Source organism: Euprymna scolopes, chromosome 33, assembly GCF_053919585.1.
Source record: "Euprymna scolopes isolate OS-2025 chromosome 33, ASM5391958v1, whole genome shotgun sequence".
NCBI classification, from domain to species: domain Eukaryota; kingdom Metazoa; phylum Mollusca; class Cephalopoda; order Sepiida; family Sepiolidae; genus Euprymna; species Euprymna scolopes.
This window is the reverse complement of record NC_136514.1, coordinates 71989023-72006709: the sequence shown is the minus strand read 5'-3', so window position 1 is coordinate 72006709 and position 17687 is coordinate 71989023. Positions and strand designations below refer to the sequence as shown.

Below are 17687 nucleotides of genomic sequence, written 5' to 3'. Positions count from 1 at the left end.
TTATTTACTGATTTTTTTTTTGTAAGTCCGATATTTCGCTAATACATAGCCTCATCAAGGTGGAAAGTCCGGTTCGTGAATTTTTTTTCTTCATTTTGGTGCTATATCTCTTCGCCATAACACAAAAATAAAGAAAAAGAAAAATTCACGAACCGAACTTTCGACCCTGATGAGGCTATGTATTAGCGAAATATCGGACTTACAAAAAAAATCAGTAAATAAAAATTATTTTATTATTATATTCAACACTTAAAAGTTTTCAAATTCCCATTTCAATTTTACTTTAAAAATAAGTGTCTTCAAAAAGTGTGTGACCATCTTTTACTTTATATATGTATATATGTATGCAATCATGTCTATATATGGCATGTGTACGGCATAATCACGTTGACACACCGGTTCTCGTCAGATCACCGAAGTTAAGCAACGTTGAGCCTGGCTAATACCAGATGGGTGACCATTTGGGAATTCTAGGCGCTGTATGTGCTCTCCGCTTATCTCGGCATTGTTTCCAGTCGTCTTGTACCTCAACTTGCCACTGGTATACAACAATGTTGACTCAGAAGAGGCGTGGTTGAGATTGCGCAACTCTTGCCACACAAATTTCACGCGCAGTCACCCTTACAATGGGTATCCATAGTCTGTCAAGACTGAAGGAAGCATATATATATATATATATATATATATATATATATATATGTCCACTCATGAGCACAAAAAAAGAAAATGGGTCAAGAGTTAAAGAAGGAAGAAATCGATTTTTCAATATTTTCCCATGAATTTTTGTTAATTTAAACTGAAAATTTCTATTTTGCAGATCATTATTTTATAACATATAATAAGTGGAAAAATTAATCCTAAAATTGGTACGAAAGCATCTTGGCCAGGATATAAAAAACCGAATTACAGGATTAAGTCAGTCCAAAATGATTACAAGCAGATTTTTGATATTTTAAGAAAAGAAAATGTGAAAATATCTCCTTCTGTAGTGAAGCGAATTGGTCAAAGATTCGAAGTGGAACGCTTGGTAAAAGGGAAATCTGGATCTGGTCGCCTTAGAGCATTCACTTTGAAGGACGACCACAGGCTGAAATTAACTGTTTTGAAAGAAATTGGATATTCTTAAAGGTTTGCAAAGAAGCCATTTTTATCTAAGAAGAACATCAATGATAGGAAAAGATTTTTCTCGTGTTATGGCAAGAAAAAAGTACAGACTGATTCAGGAATGTTTTCTGGTTAGATGAATCAAGATTTTGTCTTGTTAGTAATGCTCCTGATGCTCCCGAACGGTGCAATCGAAGAACTGGAGAAAGATTTTTTCCAAGTTGCATAAAAATGATAGTTAAACACGGGAATGGATGGATAATAGTACGGGGAACTTTTACTGCAGCAGGAGTTGGGGAACTTATTAGATCTGTGAAGTCAATCAATGCAAAGGAATGCATTTTAATATTAGAAACAGGACTGTTACCAAGTATCCAGAAGCTGGGAATATTCCAGAACATTATATTTCAACATGATAATACCCCTGCACACACTGCTAAAGTCACAAAAAGATGGTTTTCTGATAATTCAATTGATGTGATATTTTGGCCAGGCCAAAGCCCCGGTTTAAACTTAATCGAGAATAGTTGGTCCATAATATCTCGTGCCTTGGATGGAGAACTTTTTCGAACAATGAAAAACTGTGGGAAGCTGTGCAAAGCGAATGGAATAGCATCTCCTCTTCACAGAGTTCCACTTTGGTTGAGAGCACGTCTAAAAGGATTGATCTTTTAAAGAAATCAAAAATGGAATGCGATCCAATACTGAGCATTTCTTAAAGTAAATGTCTTGTTCTGTATTATTAGTCTCGTTTAAGTTTCCTTGTTCAATTGTTCTTTGTTCAATATAGCTTTTAGTGCAATAAAATGTATAAAAGTTGTTTGGCTCCTTTCGTTTGCTCACAAGTATATACATACACACACACATATATATATATATATATATATATATATATATATATATATATATATATATATATATATATATAAAGTATAATTATATACGGACCGTATTACGGCGTGGATGAAACTAGCGAAATTCTCAACTACCTGTATATATATATATATATATATATATATATATATATATATATATATATATATATATATATATTGGTTATTTTTGTTTTACGGCATATCAACCTTTTTCGGGTTATTTAATGCCGAATCCAAAGATTTTGAAGAAAATTTTTAATAGAATATATTTGTTGTTTTCAAGTCCGTTTCTATTTAACCCATAGTTGGAACCCAAATAGGTACTACCACTCTGGGTCAGAGTGGACCTGGGAGCAACGGGAATTAAAGGGTGGCTCCGCACTCCCAAAGCCCACAAGATGGGGCCTCACCATTGGATACAGTTTAAGGTCATATCCAGGACCCCCATTGAGGGACTTTTACCCTCTGCAGGGGGGAAGTCGGTGTATTCTAATGCCCCACCGATAGGGCCATATATATATACATATATATATATATATATATATATATATATATATATATATATATATATATATATATATGATGATTGCAACATGTCAGACGAGTGCTACTCCCTCGGACATTTAAAATCCATGAGCCCAAATGCCTGAGGGAGTATCTATACAAAGATGATGTAACAGAGTCTTAGCTTTGTACGACAGCTAAGTCTCTCTCTCGGTTCAAAATGTTGAGATCCAGCAACAAGCAAGAGCAAGATAGCCAGCAACAAATTAAATTGCAGACCAGCTTAATGCGGGTACTGGTCTCCCGCTTTATGATTTTTTAAATCAGAGATTTGCTTCTCCTAGAAAGGTTGCCTTCACCACGGCTTACGGGAGCCCTCTCCACCCCAATACACATATACACACACACACGGTGCTAATTGGCCGTTGACCCAGAAAAAGAGTTCATTCGCCCTTTGGAAGGTCTTGTTTTTAATCCTCCAGGGAGACTAGCCGCCCTCCTCACCAAACAAGTCAGGTGGGGGAACCAATTTAGTCGCCGGTGACCCGACCATGAGGCAGGTACTACTGGGTTACATGGTACCAGTAGCATATGACATGACCTGACACAAATATATATATATATATATATATATATATATATATATATATATATATATATATACAGGGTGACACCCCCCCAAAAAAAAAGCTAAATGGAGGCCATCTAGAACATATGGTGTAGAACGGAGAAAAAAAAGGCCAAAGACCCCTGTGTTTTGATGTGATGTTTTAAATATAATGAACTAGTTATGACCAAAGTTTCATTTCATTCCGACAAAACACTAAGAAACGGGGCCTGATTAGAGTTGGGCCCGTTTTTGGGGGGTCATCCTATATATATATATATATATATATATATATATATATATATATATATATATATATATATATATAATGGACGCGATTTCTCCTGTAATACTTTCGACATTATAGAAACATAAAAAACGCCAGACGAAATGAATTCTTGCCTTGAAAAAACAAAAATACTAATATAACATATTTAAATAGTCAATTAATGAGAGGAAAATAAATATCCTTCAAGTTTTACTTACTTAGGGTTTGAGAAATTTAATGGAACTTTTCGTATAATTATGTATCTCATATTGAGAAAATATACGTAGGGTTTAATTTTATTCGACTCCTAACTCTCACTTCCCTTAGGCTTCATATTCCATGAGTAATATTTCTGACAAAGAGGAAATAATTTTTTCTGGATCGGTATCTATCCATCTCACAATTATCATTGGCTAATTTTTTTACTTTTACGTAGTATTTTCGTTACTCCTTACAGCAAGTGGCTTCATGTCTTGTCTAGATGATTTCTATAGAAAAAGTGTTAACTATAGCAAGGGGGACCTTGATTTCATAGAAATAAATAAAATAAAATTATAAAAATGAAACAATGAAACAATGATAAACATTACGTGTATTCGAGAGTTTGTACGTTTGCGTGTGTTTGTGAGTGCGTGTGTGTGAGAGGGACGGAGGCGTTGAGAGAAGGAGATAACAAAGAGGTTGAATAGAGAAAGAAAGATAGACAGAGATGAGTCAGAAAAGAAAATATTAAGTCCGACGTTGGTAGAGGTAGACGCAAAGTCAGCTTTTTATATGAGGAAAATTAAAAGAACCATAGTCTGGATTAAAACAAAAATAAAAATTGCTCGAATCTAGAATCTCTCCTATATTGACCCCGGACAGAATAGATGAAGGGAAGATTTTGAGATGAGAATTAATGATTTGTATTGTTTGTACTCTTAATCTCATCTCCGTTGTTATTCTCACAGCGTTTCAGCCGATGTGACATTCGAATTTTTTTAGGTGCATCTTTTGAGATGAAGATTGAAATTTTGCATTATGCGTAACTACCATTTTCGTCTTGGATATTATTCTCACAACGTTTCCGCCGATGTAACCTCCAACCTTCTTAAAGTGCGTCTTGTATAAAAGAAAATCGTTACATCGAACGTAAAATTTACTAAGCACTTCTATCCGGTCAGGTCTGAAGGGACGAGACTAATCTACTCCTTTGGATTGGTTCGAAATTCCGTACAAATTCACCAATTCAACAAGACACACATAAAGAATGGCAGATATTTCTCTGCCAATGCAAATCTATGCCTGTATAAAAGCCAAGTGCGTCTTAAGATGGTGTACTGTTGCCACATCTGCTGCTAGAAGCGAATTATTCTGGCTTGACAGAGCTCAAAAAAGACTTCGCAGCCTAGTAGGGAATGCCCTTTTCTCTTCCCTGCAACCTCTTTCTCACAGCAGAGACGTTTCGAGCATGTCTCTGATTTATCGTTATTTTGATGGCAAGTGCTCATCCGAGCCCCAATTTATGGTTTCCATTTGCCAAACTTTCATAATGAGCACTCGTCTATCTGAAACCACTCTCAATAATTTCCTCCACTCTTTATTTGTGCCTAAACCTAAAAATAGATTCGATGAACAAAACTTATTTTTTAGAACTACACGCCTATGGAAATCTCTTTCATTTGCCTACTTTCCAGCTGACTAAAATACAGTCGTCTTCAAATCCAATGTAAACAAATTCTTAATGATCCGTCCCCTTACGTAATCCAATTCACTAAATGCCCACTACTAAAGATTACTACGATATTGTCCCATTGACTACTGTAGACTCATTAACTCCTGTCCTCGAGTGGCCCCGGGCCTTGATAAGTGATGATTCCATTGTACAAAAAAGATACATTAGCCAAAACATTTTAATGACACCCGAGATGAGAATAATAGTCCGAATAACCCAAATAACAGGAATTATTAATGCTCATCTCAAAAGATGCACTTGAAAAAGGAACTTACATCGGCTGAAACGTTGTGGAAATAATATTGACAGTGCGATAGTAGTCTGAGAACTCAAACAGCAAAGCGTGTTTAAATAAACTTGTACATTTTGACAATAGGGAAGCTCTCTGGTGCATACTGCGGGCGACTGAGATGGATTTCTGTTAGGAGGGCATGTGCCAACTATTACGGATAGCCGACTGGGGGTTATCAAGGGTGGAGGGTTCTCGAGAGGCAACGCCTGGTGCCACTTCAGGAAACCGTACACATGGTGTCCATCAGCTGAATGTTTGATGAATGCTTACTGCCACAAGGAACCACGCCCACATCACACACGCGCACGGACACACACATACACCTTTCTTTCTTTTTATCTCTCTTTCTCTTTTTCTCTCTATTTCTCATTTTCATATATGGCTGTAACCGAACCTACGGCAATGTTAACATAACAGTTTTCGAGAATATATTATGCGATATCCTCAAAGAATGTACAATCTTAGCGGTTCTCCCCGAGGCGTTGCTAATATACTTCAGTGTAAAAAATGCTTCAATTCATGAAAAACTTATCATATATGACGTAATACCCCGGTCTTTACAAAGATTCAAAACAAGATAAAATGTTAATACACCTTTTGTCGAGAATTCTTCTTTTTTAATTTTTATTTAAAACATATTAATGGCTAAATAAATTCTCTAAAAGTGTCTAAAATATAAGTCTTAGGCTTAAGGAGTCTTCAGAAGAAATTAAAATTAGGGTAAAATCCATTAATTAATGTCTAATGACTATGGATGAAATTTAATGCAAATCTGAAATATTTGATTTTTTTAATTATAAGTTGTACTCATTTTATGGTCCCTGAAATCATTTGAAATACTTAAAATATGGAATTTTGTGAACAATTATTAATTAATATACAATACATAATTACATAGTAATTCCACACAATATATATGTGTGTGTGTGCTTATTAAAATGATGCAAAAGTATATATGTAAACTTATTTTCGAATTTTATTACTTATTGGTAAAAGCACAAGAATACAGAATGTTGTAAACAGAATATATATTTATTTTTTAAATATAATTATCCACTGACACGTGTTTCGTCGTCCACGACTCATCAGAGTGGCTGAATCTAGCGAGAATATATATATATATATATATATATATATATATATATATATATAAGAACACATTGTTACACAAAAAATTCGTCTGTTTATCCCTTTTGATTGTTATTTTTTTTTTCTAATTTTAACCGTTTTGTTTCCAAATTAAAAAAAAAAAAAAAACAATGATTGAATGTCCTATAAGTATCATTACCATTTTCGATTCTTGTGGAATCATCTTTTGGTTATAAAAAACATACGAACAAAAAGCTGGAAAAAAGAAGGGATATTAAAAGACCGCGGAGAAGTTGTTTGTCGTCCAAACAACAAAGCTCTGTGGTTCTAGAAGAACCGTTACAGAATTAGCGTCCTCAGAGAAATTGTACTGATTCGAAATACGAAGGGCGTTCCAAAAGTAATGCCTCCTATTTTTATTCCACCCGAATTGATCAAAGCGGATTAAAAATGATGACTAAACTTATGCATTCATGACCTAAATATTTCATATCTTTGTTACAGATATTGATGGTGCGAAACTCTAAAAACGCAACCTCTGCCTTAGACGTGCGTAAGAAGCAGAGGCGATCCATTGAATTACTGGCAAATGTGCATTGAGAATTGTGGTGGTAATGCAGAAAGATACATTCTGAGGCAAGAAAGGTCGCTCGTTTTAATGGTACCACTACCGTCTTGGTAGCACTTTAACTTTTCGAATTAAACAAAAATAGGATAGTTTTCAAATATTGTTACTCGTTTCTTGCGTAATATTTTACTTAAGGCTTTAATAAAGATAGTGCTACATTACTATATACTCTAAATTAGCTGGAACCCTACGATTGAGTTAGCTAATCTTAATTTTGATGAGGGTTACATTTAGTGTATGCCAGGATAACCTTAATCTGCAAACAAAATCGTAACCAGAGACGACAGACGTAGGGACGAGGCAGGGGAAACTCGATAGACAAAAGTCTAACGGGCGAATGACGCTGCGTTTACAAATGAAAGGAAACAATTGTTAGATTATGTGGGAAGCCATATAAACGAGACACGACAATAATGTAGAATAAACTTAGGTTACCGATATCTGTTTGCCCGGATCACTCAATTCTTAAGTTAGCAAGTTACGTTTAAAAAGATAAATAATTATTGAGTTATATTAGTCTTTCTTTCTACAAATAAATTCTTACTAAAAAAAACCCTTGAATAAAACTTAGCGAACGTCTCCGTGTGTCATCTTTTTGCATGAAAAGAAGCAAAGAATGCTGACGAACAGAAACAGAAAAAGAAATCAGTGATGAAAACAAAAAAAGATAAAAAGAATCTATTTTTTTTATTTATAACGGATATTAGTGACTGTTTAAAAAATAAATAGAAAAAAAACTGAATGAATTAAACGCGAAAGCCTCGTAAAAAAAGATAGCATGAAAACATAAAGAATATTTAATTTAGTTTATTGATTTCTCAATATGAAAACGTTACAATATATTCAAGTATTTTTAATGTAAAGTAAATTAGTTTCAGAATGTAATATTTCCGTATTGTTAACTAAATATATCTTAAATCAGAAGAGGGCAGTAAATCATTTTTTAATGTTGGAGAGCTTACAATATTGATAGAAAACGGAATGAGGAGAAACTGTGTAAAGTTATTCGCAAGTGTCAGTCAGATAGAAAATACCTGATAATATTAAGAACCCTACCAGTAATAATCCTGAAGTTTGTGTAGAAGACTAGAATGTTACACTCTGTCGAATACGAGAATGTCACGCGACATGCCCTTTCCTGAATTATCCATAAATCGACATATCTACTCAGTTACAACAGTTAAAAGATAAGCAGTTGGATATAACCACGAGAGCCTTACTGACGATCAATAATAAGACACAAACTCTCAAGAAAATGAACAAGCTTCCCATTGACAAACCTTTCAACACCTTAGGTAATAATAGTGAGGAGACTAGAGGACGATATTTAATTGGGTCACACGGATCGTCAGATTCTTAAAGATAGGGATAACAGAGGAGTTTTTTTTTTTTTAATAAAGCGGGGAATGGAGCTTCGATAAACACAGGTTGTATAATTTCGAAACAATAAAGTTCAGGATCTCAACCTTAGAGAACGACAATAGGGATTGACCCCTGAGTATAAATATTAGATCAATCAACATCAGCAAGAATTCTAGCAACCAGCATCAAAGTTATAAATACGGAATTAAGAGACTGATCAGTTTTCACATGGAAATACAAAAGAACAGAATCATCAAAAAAAAGAACTGACAGCAAAAAAGGCAAACGACATTTTCCTTAAATAATGAAAAAATTTGAAGACCATTCAAAGAGAAGAAATAGCAGACTTGCTAATATTAATTACATCATTGTATGTTCTTAAAAACTCATACGAATCCTTTAAGAATAGCTAGACTGAACTTCAGGGATTAGTGTTGCAGGCATTGCTAATAAACTGATCAGTTTTCGAAGGAAAATTACCGTGTTAAAAACACTAAATACTCGTCAAAATAGTCGATGGTGTTTATACTAAACAACTTGCTTGATCAACCTGTATTTTAAATATGCTGTTGATTGTTGAACACCATTTATTTGTTTTGTATGATTCAGATGATTATTGTTGGCATTCGTTTCTCTGATATCTTTTTAGTTGGAATTTTTTCTATAAAGACGTCGCATACTTACGGAAGGAACCGCGCGAAGTTTTCCAGCATCCCTAAGTGAAAGTGTTTCTGTAAGATGTAAATGATTCAAACTTAGCACACCCAGGTTGTCAGTTCGTGCCGTTAACCACTTAGCCATCGTCATTACTCACTTGTTGTGAATGTGGTTGTGGTGAAGTGGCTACCAACAGGAGCTAATGGACCGCGAGCAACAAGTTCGAATCTTGTTGATTCCATTGTACACAACAATTTATGGATGTTTGCAAACTTGCATCATCTTGTAAGTACCTGATTCTGGAAACAATGTAGAATAACGCTGACCAGAAGTTGTAGCGTGCGCATTAAGAACGCAGGAAAAGAGGAAGCACAAGAATAAGAAGAAAAAATAGGAAAAAAGTAGAATGTATCCATGATAAAGTGAATACAGACGTTCTATTTCCAAGTTCAGTCTGGTCCGTTCCGTAATGCCACTTTATGGATGCTGATATTACTTCAAGTTGTCCCTATTTTAAGGACCAAATTTGTTTAAAAAATCGTAGAAACCACCAACAGAGACCCGATGTTCCAAATTCGTTCCAATGAACACTTTTTCTTTGCAAACGTAAATAGATAAACAAAAATGACAAGATTTATTTAGCAGATGGCCAAGAATACAGTGATATGAGGTCAAATCCCTCTAATTTGTGAGTGATATTTCTTTCCGATTTTAGCGAAAACGCTGATACTATTTCCGAAGAACTCCAAAAAAAAACAAAAGAAAGAAAATACAAATATAAAACGAAACAGAAACGTGTTTGTCAAGAAGGTCAAATTGTTAATCCATATCTTAATTTATCTTTAAATTTTATCTGAAATTTTATTTTATCCCTTCCTGCTTTAGGCAATGTGGAAAAGCTAATAGAAATCAGCCATACCGCCCCATTCCAGCAATCCCTCTTTTAAAGATTTTCGAAGCCCCTTTCTGCGGAGATGGATCCGATTGATATTGAGAAAAGCAAATAAAGAGCGGGCATAAGATTCCAGCAACCTCTTTTTACGAAAAGTAAGACTATAACATGTGGAGATTCAGGCGATATGACCCATCGCCTTAGACTTTTGCCAGCCGCTCTGAGTGCCGTTTTCTTTGGGGAGCCACTCTTTCTTTTGAGTCTTTTAGAAGAGTAGCCCTTTGGTTTTTGAAAACTCCGGGCAATTGTTTTTCGCTTAGAGGACCTGTAAATTAGAAACAGACCCTTTTGCGTTTGACCCGGGCTGGAGGATCCCATTTCTTCTATTTGTTTATTGTTGGTTGTGTTGAATATTGCAACAACTGATTGAAAAAAAAACTGTGCTGAAAAATGTCAAGTAAAGAGCCGAAAAAATGGTACCAAAGATGGTTAGGGCGGGGATAAAACTTAAGAAAAGGACAAAGTGTTAGAGGAAAAATAACATGATTTACGGCCGAATTACATCTCCATCCTTGATTAGGGGTAGAAAAGAATAGATGAGATAAAGCGGGCACTGCTAAAATACAATTGAAAAACAGCAAAGCGAACACAGATACTATAGTCTGATCTGCTGCCGTCGATAGATTTCCTTTATCCGACAATTCTTTGGCGGAAAGAAGAATCGTTTTGTTGTAAATTTCTCGTAACGCACATACACTAGCATCATGTATTGCCATAGAATTAGAGTAAGAGTATGAGGTAAATAAATAAGAAAAGTAAAACTAATGTACAGTGTATGAATGTCGTTCGATTATTCGTGAAATCTCACTAATTTAAATTGAAAGCATAACGCAGATATGTTCTCCATCTTTATTTTTAAAATATCAATTTCCATCCAGAATAAGTTAAACGCAATAAATTCATGATGTACCAACATCGATAAAACGGAATACGGATCGTTTAGCATAATTCTAGAATTGATTGCATTCGCTTGGTAGTTTTACATTCCATATTTAAAAAAATATATACATGTACACATAATCTTTACAGATTTAAAACGTTTAGGGGTTTTTCAAATAGGTTTAACTTCACGTTGCGAATACAGTATTGCGGTGAAAAGTGCCGACTAAGAGTAATCTCAAAGTTTCGTAGACGAATAGAAAGACACTCGACGACTCCACCTCCCAAATTCCTTAGGGCGTCATGCCTAAGTTTGTGGTTACCCCTTTTGAATTATATCCCTTTAATGTTTTTATCGTAATGCGTATTTAATCTGAGTTTCAATAAACGAAATATATAAGATCACAGCGTAGTATCTGTTCGCGATGTTACACAAAAGTTAATTCGTCCTTAGTCAATGAAGAGGAACCCTTCTATACTAAGGTAATTTTTATTTTATTTTTTTATTTTTTATTTTTTTTTTTTTTTTTGCCTACTTCCAGAGTGCCGCGTTTTGGGGAGCTGGTTTCCCGCACATTAAAAACGACCTTGCGTCACATTTTGCTTTAGTAGGGAAGCAAATATATAACAATAAAAAAGTATGCTTTTACTATCAATATCAGAATGAGAAAAAACTCAACTTTATATATTATATATAGAAGATATATATCGATGTGGTCTCAGCAAGTTGCTTTACCCGGATGAAAGTTTCTATAATTGTTATTTCAACAAGAATTCGTCATACAAAACAATGTTCATGGGCATAGTTGAATCTCCATTCATACAAAATAGCAAGATTCTTTCTTGTAAATGAAATGCTCTAAATTCAATCTACGATAAAGGACTTGTTGCAAGGGTCAATCAACTGGGGACATTTAGTTGATATTTGGGCAGCGCTGCTACCTCAGTCGTCGTACTTATCAGTCGTACAACTAAATATGTAATCACAAGCATAAATTCTGCAGAGGCAAAAATCAATGGCGTGGTATCTAGTTTTGATAGAGGCCATTTTTGGATGATGATTGCATCTTTGGCCAAGAATCCTTCAAACATTTATTACAAATTGGGTATAAAATGCTGTTATAATAACAAAATAATGTGTTATAGCAAAAGAAAGAATATATATATATGTGTGTGTGTGTGTGTGTGTGTGTGTGTGTGTGTGTGTGTGTGTGGAGATACCTATAAAGTACGTAATATTAGTTTAGATAGCATTATTCTGAATTATTAGCATTATTAGTGAAAAAGTAGGATTAAAGTTAGACGAAAATAACAAAGAACTTCCATGTATATATTGGATACCTAAAATGCACAAAAAATCCAGTTAGCGCTGGGTTTGTTGTAGGTTCAAAGACGCGCATTACTAAACCTTTAAGTAAAGCTATACCTAAAATATTTAAATTAATTATAAATCAAATGAATGATTCCACCAGAAAAGAAAATTCTATAGCAATATTAATCTATTTTGGGTGGTAAATAATTCACAACCAGTAAAAGAAAAATTAGATAAAATAAACTCCAGAATAAAAGCATAATCTATAGCGACTTATGATTTTGGTACGCTATATACTAAAATTCCGCACGAAAAACGAAGAAAAGAATTAAATTATACTTTGAATTTAGCTTTTGACAACAGCAAAGGTAAATATATAGACTTTTCAAACTCTAAAGCTTTCTGATGTAAAAATAAAAATAGCAAAACTAGTATTTCTAAAAGGTATTTTACAAATACTTATAAGTCATCTTATAAAAGAATGTTATTTTCAAATAGGAAATAAGATATTGCTCCAAACGATAGGTATCCCAATATGATTGGATACTGCATCATTTTGAGCAAATTTGTATTTACATATACTCGAGTATATATATATATATATATATATATATATATATATATATATATATATATATATATACTCGAGTATATATATATATATATTATTATTATTATTATTATTACTATTATTATTTGCTATAATAATTATAAAATACTTATAGACGCTAATGTTTCATCCTTTCGGGAATCATCAGTATCACGATTTACGCCAGTCGAGAGACTCGAACTCCGGCAACAAAAGTCATGTCTGGCTTCATTAGCAAGGAGCCGAACCACTAAGCTACCGTCAACCGCGAGAGATACAGTTGAATTTAAACATTTATTCTTATTAAATGTTTTTTTAATATATATATATATATATATATATATATATATATATAGTAATTTATAAAATATATATGGCAATTAAGCTACACAGAATATTCCGCGTTTCATACACGCTAGGATTCATCAAACGCGGAATATTCTGTGTAGCTTAATTGTCATATATATTTTATAACTTACTACCTAGTTCTACCTACGTATTAAGCACTGTTGAAGTAAAGTTTACGCATAAATTTATAATTTCGTATATTAATTTATGAGATTAAATGAATTAGTCATATATATATATATATATATATTATATATATATATATATATATATATATATATATATATATATATATATTATACGGCATAATCACAAGGTCTGGCATATAAGATCAGTCATATTTTTTTTATATGACAGGAGCGCGTTCGAAATCAATATTTCTGCTCAGAGCACAGCTGAACCATGATGCTTGGTTTTTGCATGTTAAACTTTAATTTAGGCAATTATCACCGCGCAAGTAGAACCCCGGTATATAAAATCAATAGTAGATTCTTTTATAAGTGCGCGTTCGAAGTGGATGTTTCTGTTTAGAGCACAATTGAAGCATGATACTTGAATTTTACATTTTAAACATTAATTCAAGCCATTATATATAATATTTTTTATAAAATCAATAACCGGTTCTCTACAGTGCAATGTAAACTACAATATATTGTAGAGAGAATCGTACTTTTGACCTTTAAGGTTACATTTACTGCGACAATCTATTCTATGTTTACTTTTTTTTAAATAATGATTATTTCCTTTGAGTTTTCGTATAAGTAATTGACGCTTCTCTGTGGTATTGACATTAGAGTGTGGATGGATGTTTGTGAAATTTCTCCCAGCTTTCTAACTCTTGACACATCACGCCATGTGATAGTTTGGAATAAAAGTCTACTTCTGAATCGACAGGAACATGAAACTGGAACCTTGACAGTACGAAGGGCGTGTCTGGAATCTGGACGGCATGATATGATGTCACACGGCGTCACTGAGGTTTTAGTTAGATATCTCGAGTAGGTTAGGTTTGCGTGAACATGGTTAAGGACTGGGCGACATAAATAACATTTTGGGGAACTGGAAAGGACAAGAACCGAAGGTATTGGAACAAAAAGCAAGAGCTATAGCAGTACCTGCAGGAATGAGCTGCTTGAAGGAGCTGCAGCAGCTGGAAGAACAAGCGCTATATGATCTGGAACTAGTGCTGCTGGAAGGAGTTTGTACAAGAACAACTGGGCAGAGCTGGATCAGATGAAAGAACAAGCGCTAAAATAGCTGGAGCAAAGATGTCATCATGTCTGATATAAGTGTGTGAGGCGATATGCAGTCAGCAGTGTCAGGCGCCGAGATCAGGAGCAAAGCACTGAATGAGTAAACGTGAGCGCTCATTTCATAGTACATTAGTGAGTGCTGCTGATACAAGGTTTTCACGAGATTGGTTGGGTTGAGTGACGACACGTGCAGAAAGTATGTTTATTTCTGTCACACAGGTTAAGGCATTTAATGATTAAACATCCGGTTTAATTTGTCTAATAATGTTGAGTCATAAAGAGTCACCATGCCAATAACTTCAATGATTAAACCTTTTCGTTTGTTTTTATGTGTGACGAGCCATAAAACGGATGTCGGCACGACATGGAACATGGCGCAATCCCACTCTTTTACTTCGGGCACCTACATGATGGCTGGCCACACTACTAAAATATGATCTGTGAACTTCATTTTTTTTCTGCTGACACTGAAGATTTTTAACTTACCCAATGTGAAGTAAACCATTGCACTCAATTTTCCATCTCCACCATTGCTGTAGCCGCGCACCCTAGCTTTGTAGAGGACTCCCTTTTCTAGGCCCCCAATCACACCCTGATTCGCGCTTCTGTCGACTGTTACAACTCGAGCCCCGTGAAAACTTTCTTTCATTGTCCAATATAAAATCTGCAGAGAAGAATAAAAACTAACAATATAAATATGCAGAATAATAATAAAAAAGAAACATTCATGAACTATAAAAAAGTTTTCAGAAAATCAGCAAAAAAATACATTTTCATAAGAATATATATATATATATATATATATATATAGAGAGAGAGAGAGAGAGAGAGATTGATAGATGTACACGCCCACACACATATATACATATAAGATGTTTTTTTTAGGTAGCGAACTTTACATTAAAATAAATAACCGAAAATATTTTCATCATAAAATTATGTGGTTTATTCCAAAGATTATTGGGATTTATAATTTATATATACAATTTATAACTTTATATACATTTATTTATGTATATAATCTATTTATACAAATTATAATTTTATATACATTTATTTATGTATATAATTTATACATACAAATTATAATTTTATATACATTTATTTATGTATATAATTTATACATACAAATTATAATTTTATATACATTTATTTATGCATATTTATAATTTATATACATCATAATATGTGGTTTATTCCAAAGATTAATTATTGGGGTTTATAATTTAAATACAATTTCGAACATATGGCTTACGTGTATATGGCTTAATCTAATGGTCCAATTTTAACAAACTCTGCGCATTAAAGTAAACTGTATTTCGGCAATAACGCATCGAATATTGTCTTCTAAGTTGTCTATTGTGTCTGTTTTATCAGTGTAGGATCAAAAGTTCCATATTCCCCAAAATAATTTAATGGGGTTAAATCACACGAACGAGGTGGCCAGTTGATGGGTCCATTTCTTGAAATTATTCGTTCATCCAATGTAAATTATTCGTTCATTAAATGTAACTAAAATAAATTTGGATAATTTGTAAACGCTTCAGTCTCTTCTGAATTGCCGAACCAAGCTGAACTCAAAATAACCGATAGTTGCCAAATTTGCAATTAAAGAAAATAGAATTGTCAATTTAAAGTTCGTCACCTCTAATAAAGTACCCTCACGCTGGAAGAAAATCTAAAAACAAACAGATATGTTATTTTTTTATATATATTTTTCATCGATAATGCATACAAAAACTAGCAGGGATACTTGACGAACAAATTTTTCACTCTCCCAGTTTTTTATTGTCATCGAAATCGGTGAAATCACCCATTTTTTAATCAAATCGATTTATTGACAACTTTCGTTAGGGACCCTCACCAAGCAGTTTATCGGGAGGAAGCTTCCCATGCTCCCCCGCGACTTAGTCTACAATAAATTGTCGTCTACATTGCACTGTGGAGAATCTACTGTTCATTTTATAAATTTTTCTGTAAATTATGTCTTCACTTAAGGTTTAAAATGCAAACTAAATATCATGTATCAGTTGTGCTTCAAACAAAATACTCATTTCAAACGCACCCCTGTCTTATCAAAGAACCAACTGTTGATTTTATGAAATTACATTTTACACACTTACTTGAATTAAAGTTAAATGTACAAAAGACAAGTATCATGGTTTAATTGTGCGCTAAAAAGAAACATTCATTTCGAACGCGCCTCTGTGCTATAAAAGACCCTACTGGTTATTTTATACAGCGTTAAACCGCCGAATTGCTTTTGCCTGCGAAGTAAAAACAAGTAATCTCGGGCGAGAACTAATTCTGAAGATATCTAAAACGTTGCCCCCCCCCCCCAAAAAAAAAAACAGCTTTGCTTTTCTTAAAATGAAATCAGCATCCTAATAACAAAACTATGAGTAACTGAACATTTTTGTAATGTCCTGAAATATTTAAATTTTTCTTTCTCGCAGTTACATTTTATGGAATTTCTGTTTGTTTCTTCTTTTTTTATTGTTCCTTACCATTCCAAGAATCACTTGTAGCATCGTTAATGATTTCATCAAGTCAGCTTTCCAATTCGAATGCTTCCTATATATTCCTCATTTTTTTTGTGTTATGAAATCAAGTCCGGACAATTAAATAGAGGGACACCTGACTTTACTTTGTGCATAAAATATATCCGTATATGATGCACGTAAAATATATATATATCTATTCATGGTGCGTGTGTATATTTATATATATATATATATGCATATTTATGTGTGTGTGTGTGTGCATACGCATGTATGCGTCATATATGTATATGTCTTCTACATAAGGTAGACTCAGATGTTTTTCTACTTAATTGTCAGAAACTGCTTATGCACACGCACAAAAACACACACCTAAAAGTGTTCGATTATTAAGAAAAATTCCAAAATTAGAGCATAATACTTATTCATAAATGTGTTTCAGAAGATCAGAACAACACCGGTACCGTCTGTTTCCTAACAAAACAGACCAATATCTGGTCGCCTATGTCGGACTCTCTTCACTCTCTGTATATGTTTGTCTCCCATAAAAAAGCGTTTCACGCTTTATGTGAATTTCTACAATATTTGAATTGCCAATCTAATTTACATTTTTGTAATTTTTTTGTTTTAAATACTGGACTTCTACAGGCAATTTTGCCGATTATTTCGTGATTAAGTGAATTTTTTAGGGGAGAGGATTCATGACATTAGATAAGGTGACCCCCGATTGTCTTTCTCTACTTACGGTCTCGG

General features: G+C 33.7%; 1 protein-coding gene and 1 pseudogene across 3 annotated transcripts in view; one reads left to right on the top strand and one right to left on the bottom strand.

Annotated features, from left to right (window-relative positions):
* Positions 1–17687, bottom strand: part of LOC145258294 (contactin-like) — a 276192-nt gene that overhangs the window by 14411 nt on the left and 244094 nt on the right. For all 3 annotated transcript variants that reach the window (XR_013864091.1, XM_080116330.1, XM_080116329.1), the window contains one exon: positions 14920–15097. Coding sequence is in view for 2 of the 3 variants with exons in the window: in XM_080116330.1 (XP_079972456.1) it covers positions 14920–15097 (178 nt within the window). In the remaining variant the exon portion in view is untranslated. The remainder of the gene's footprint in view (positions 1–14919; positions 15098–17687) is intronic.
* LOC145258591 (5S ribosomal RNA) lies at positions 370–486 on the top strand (annotated as a pseudogene).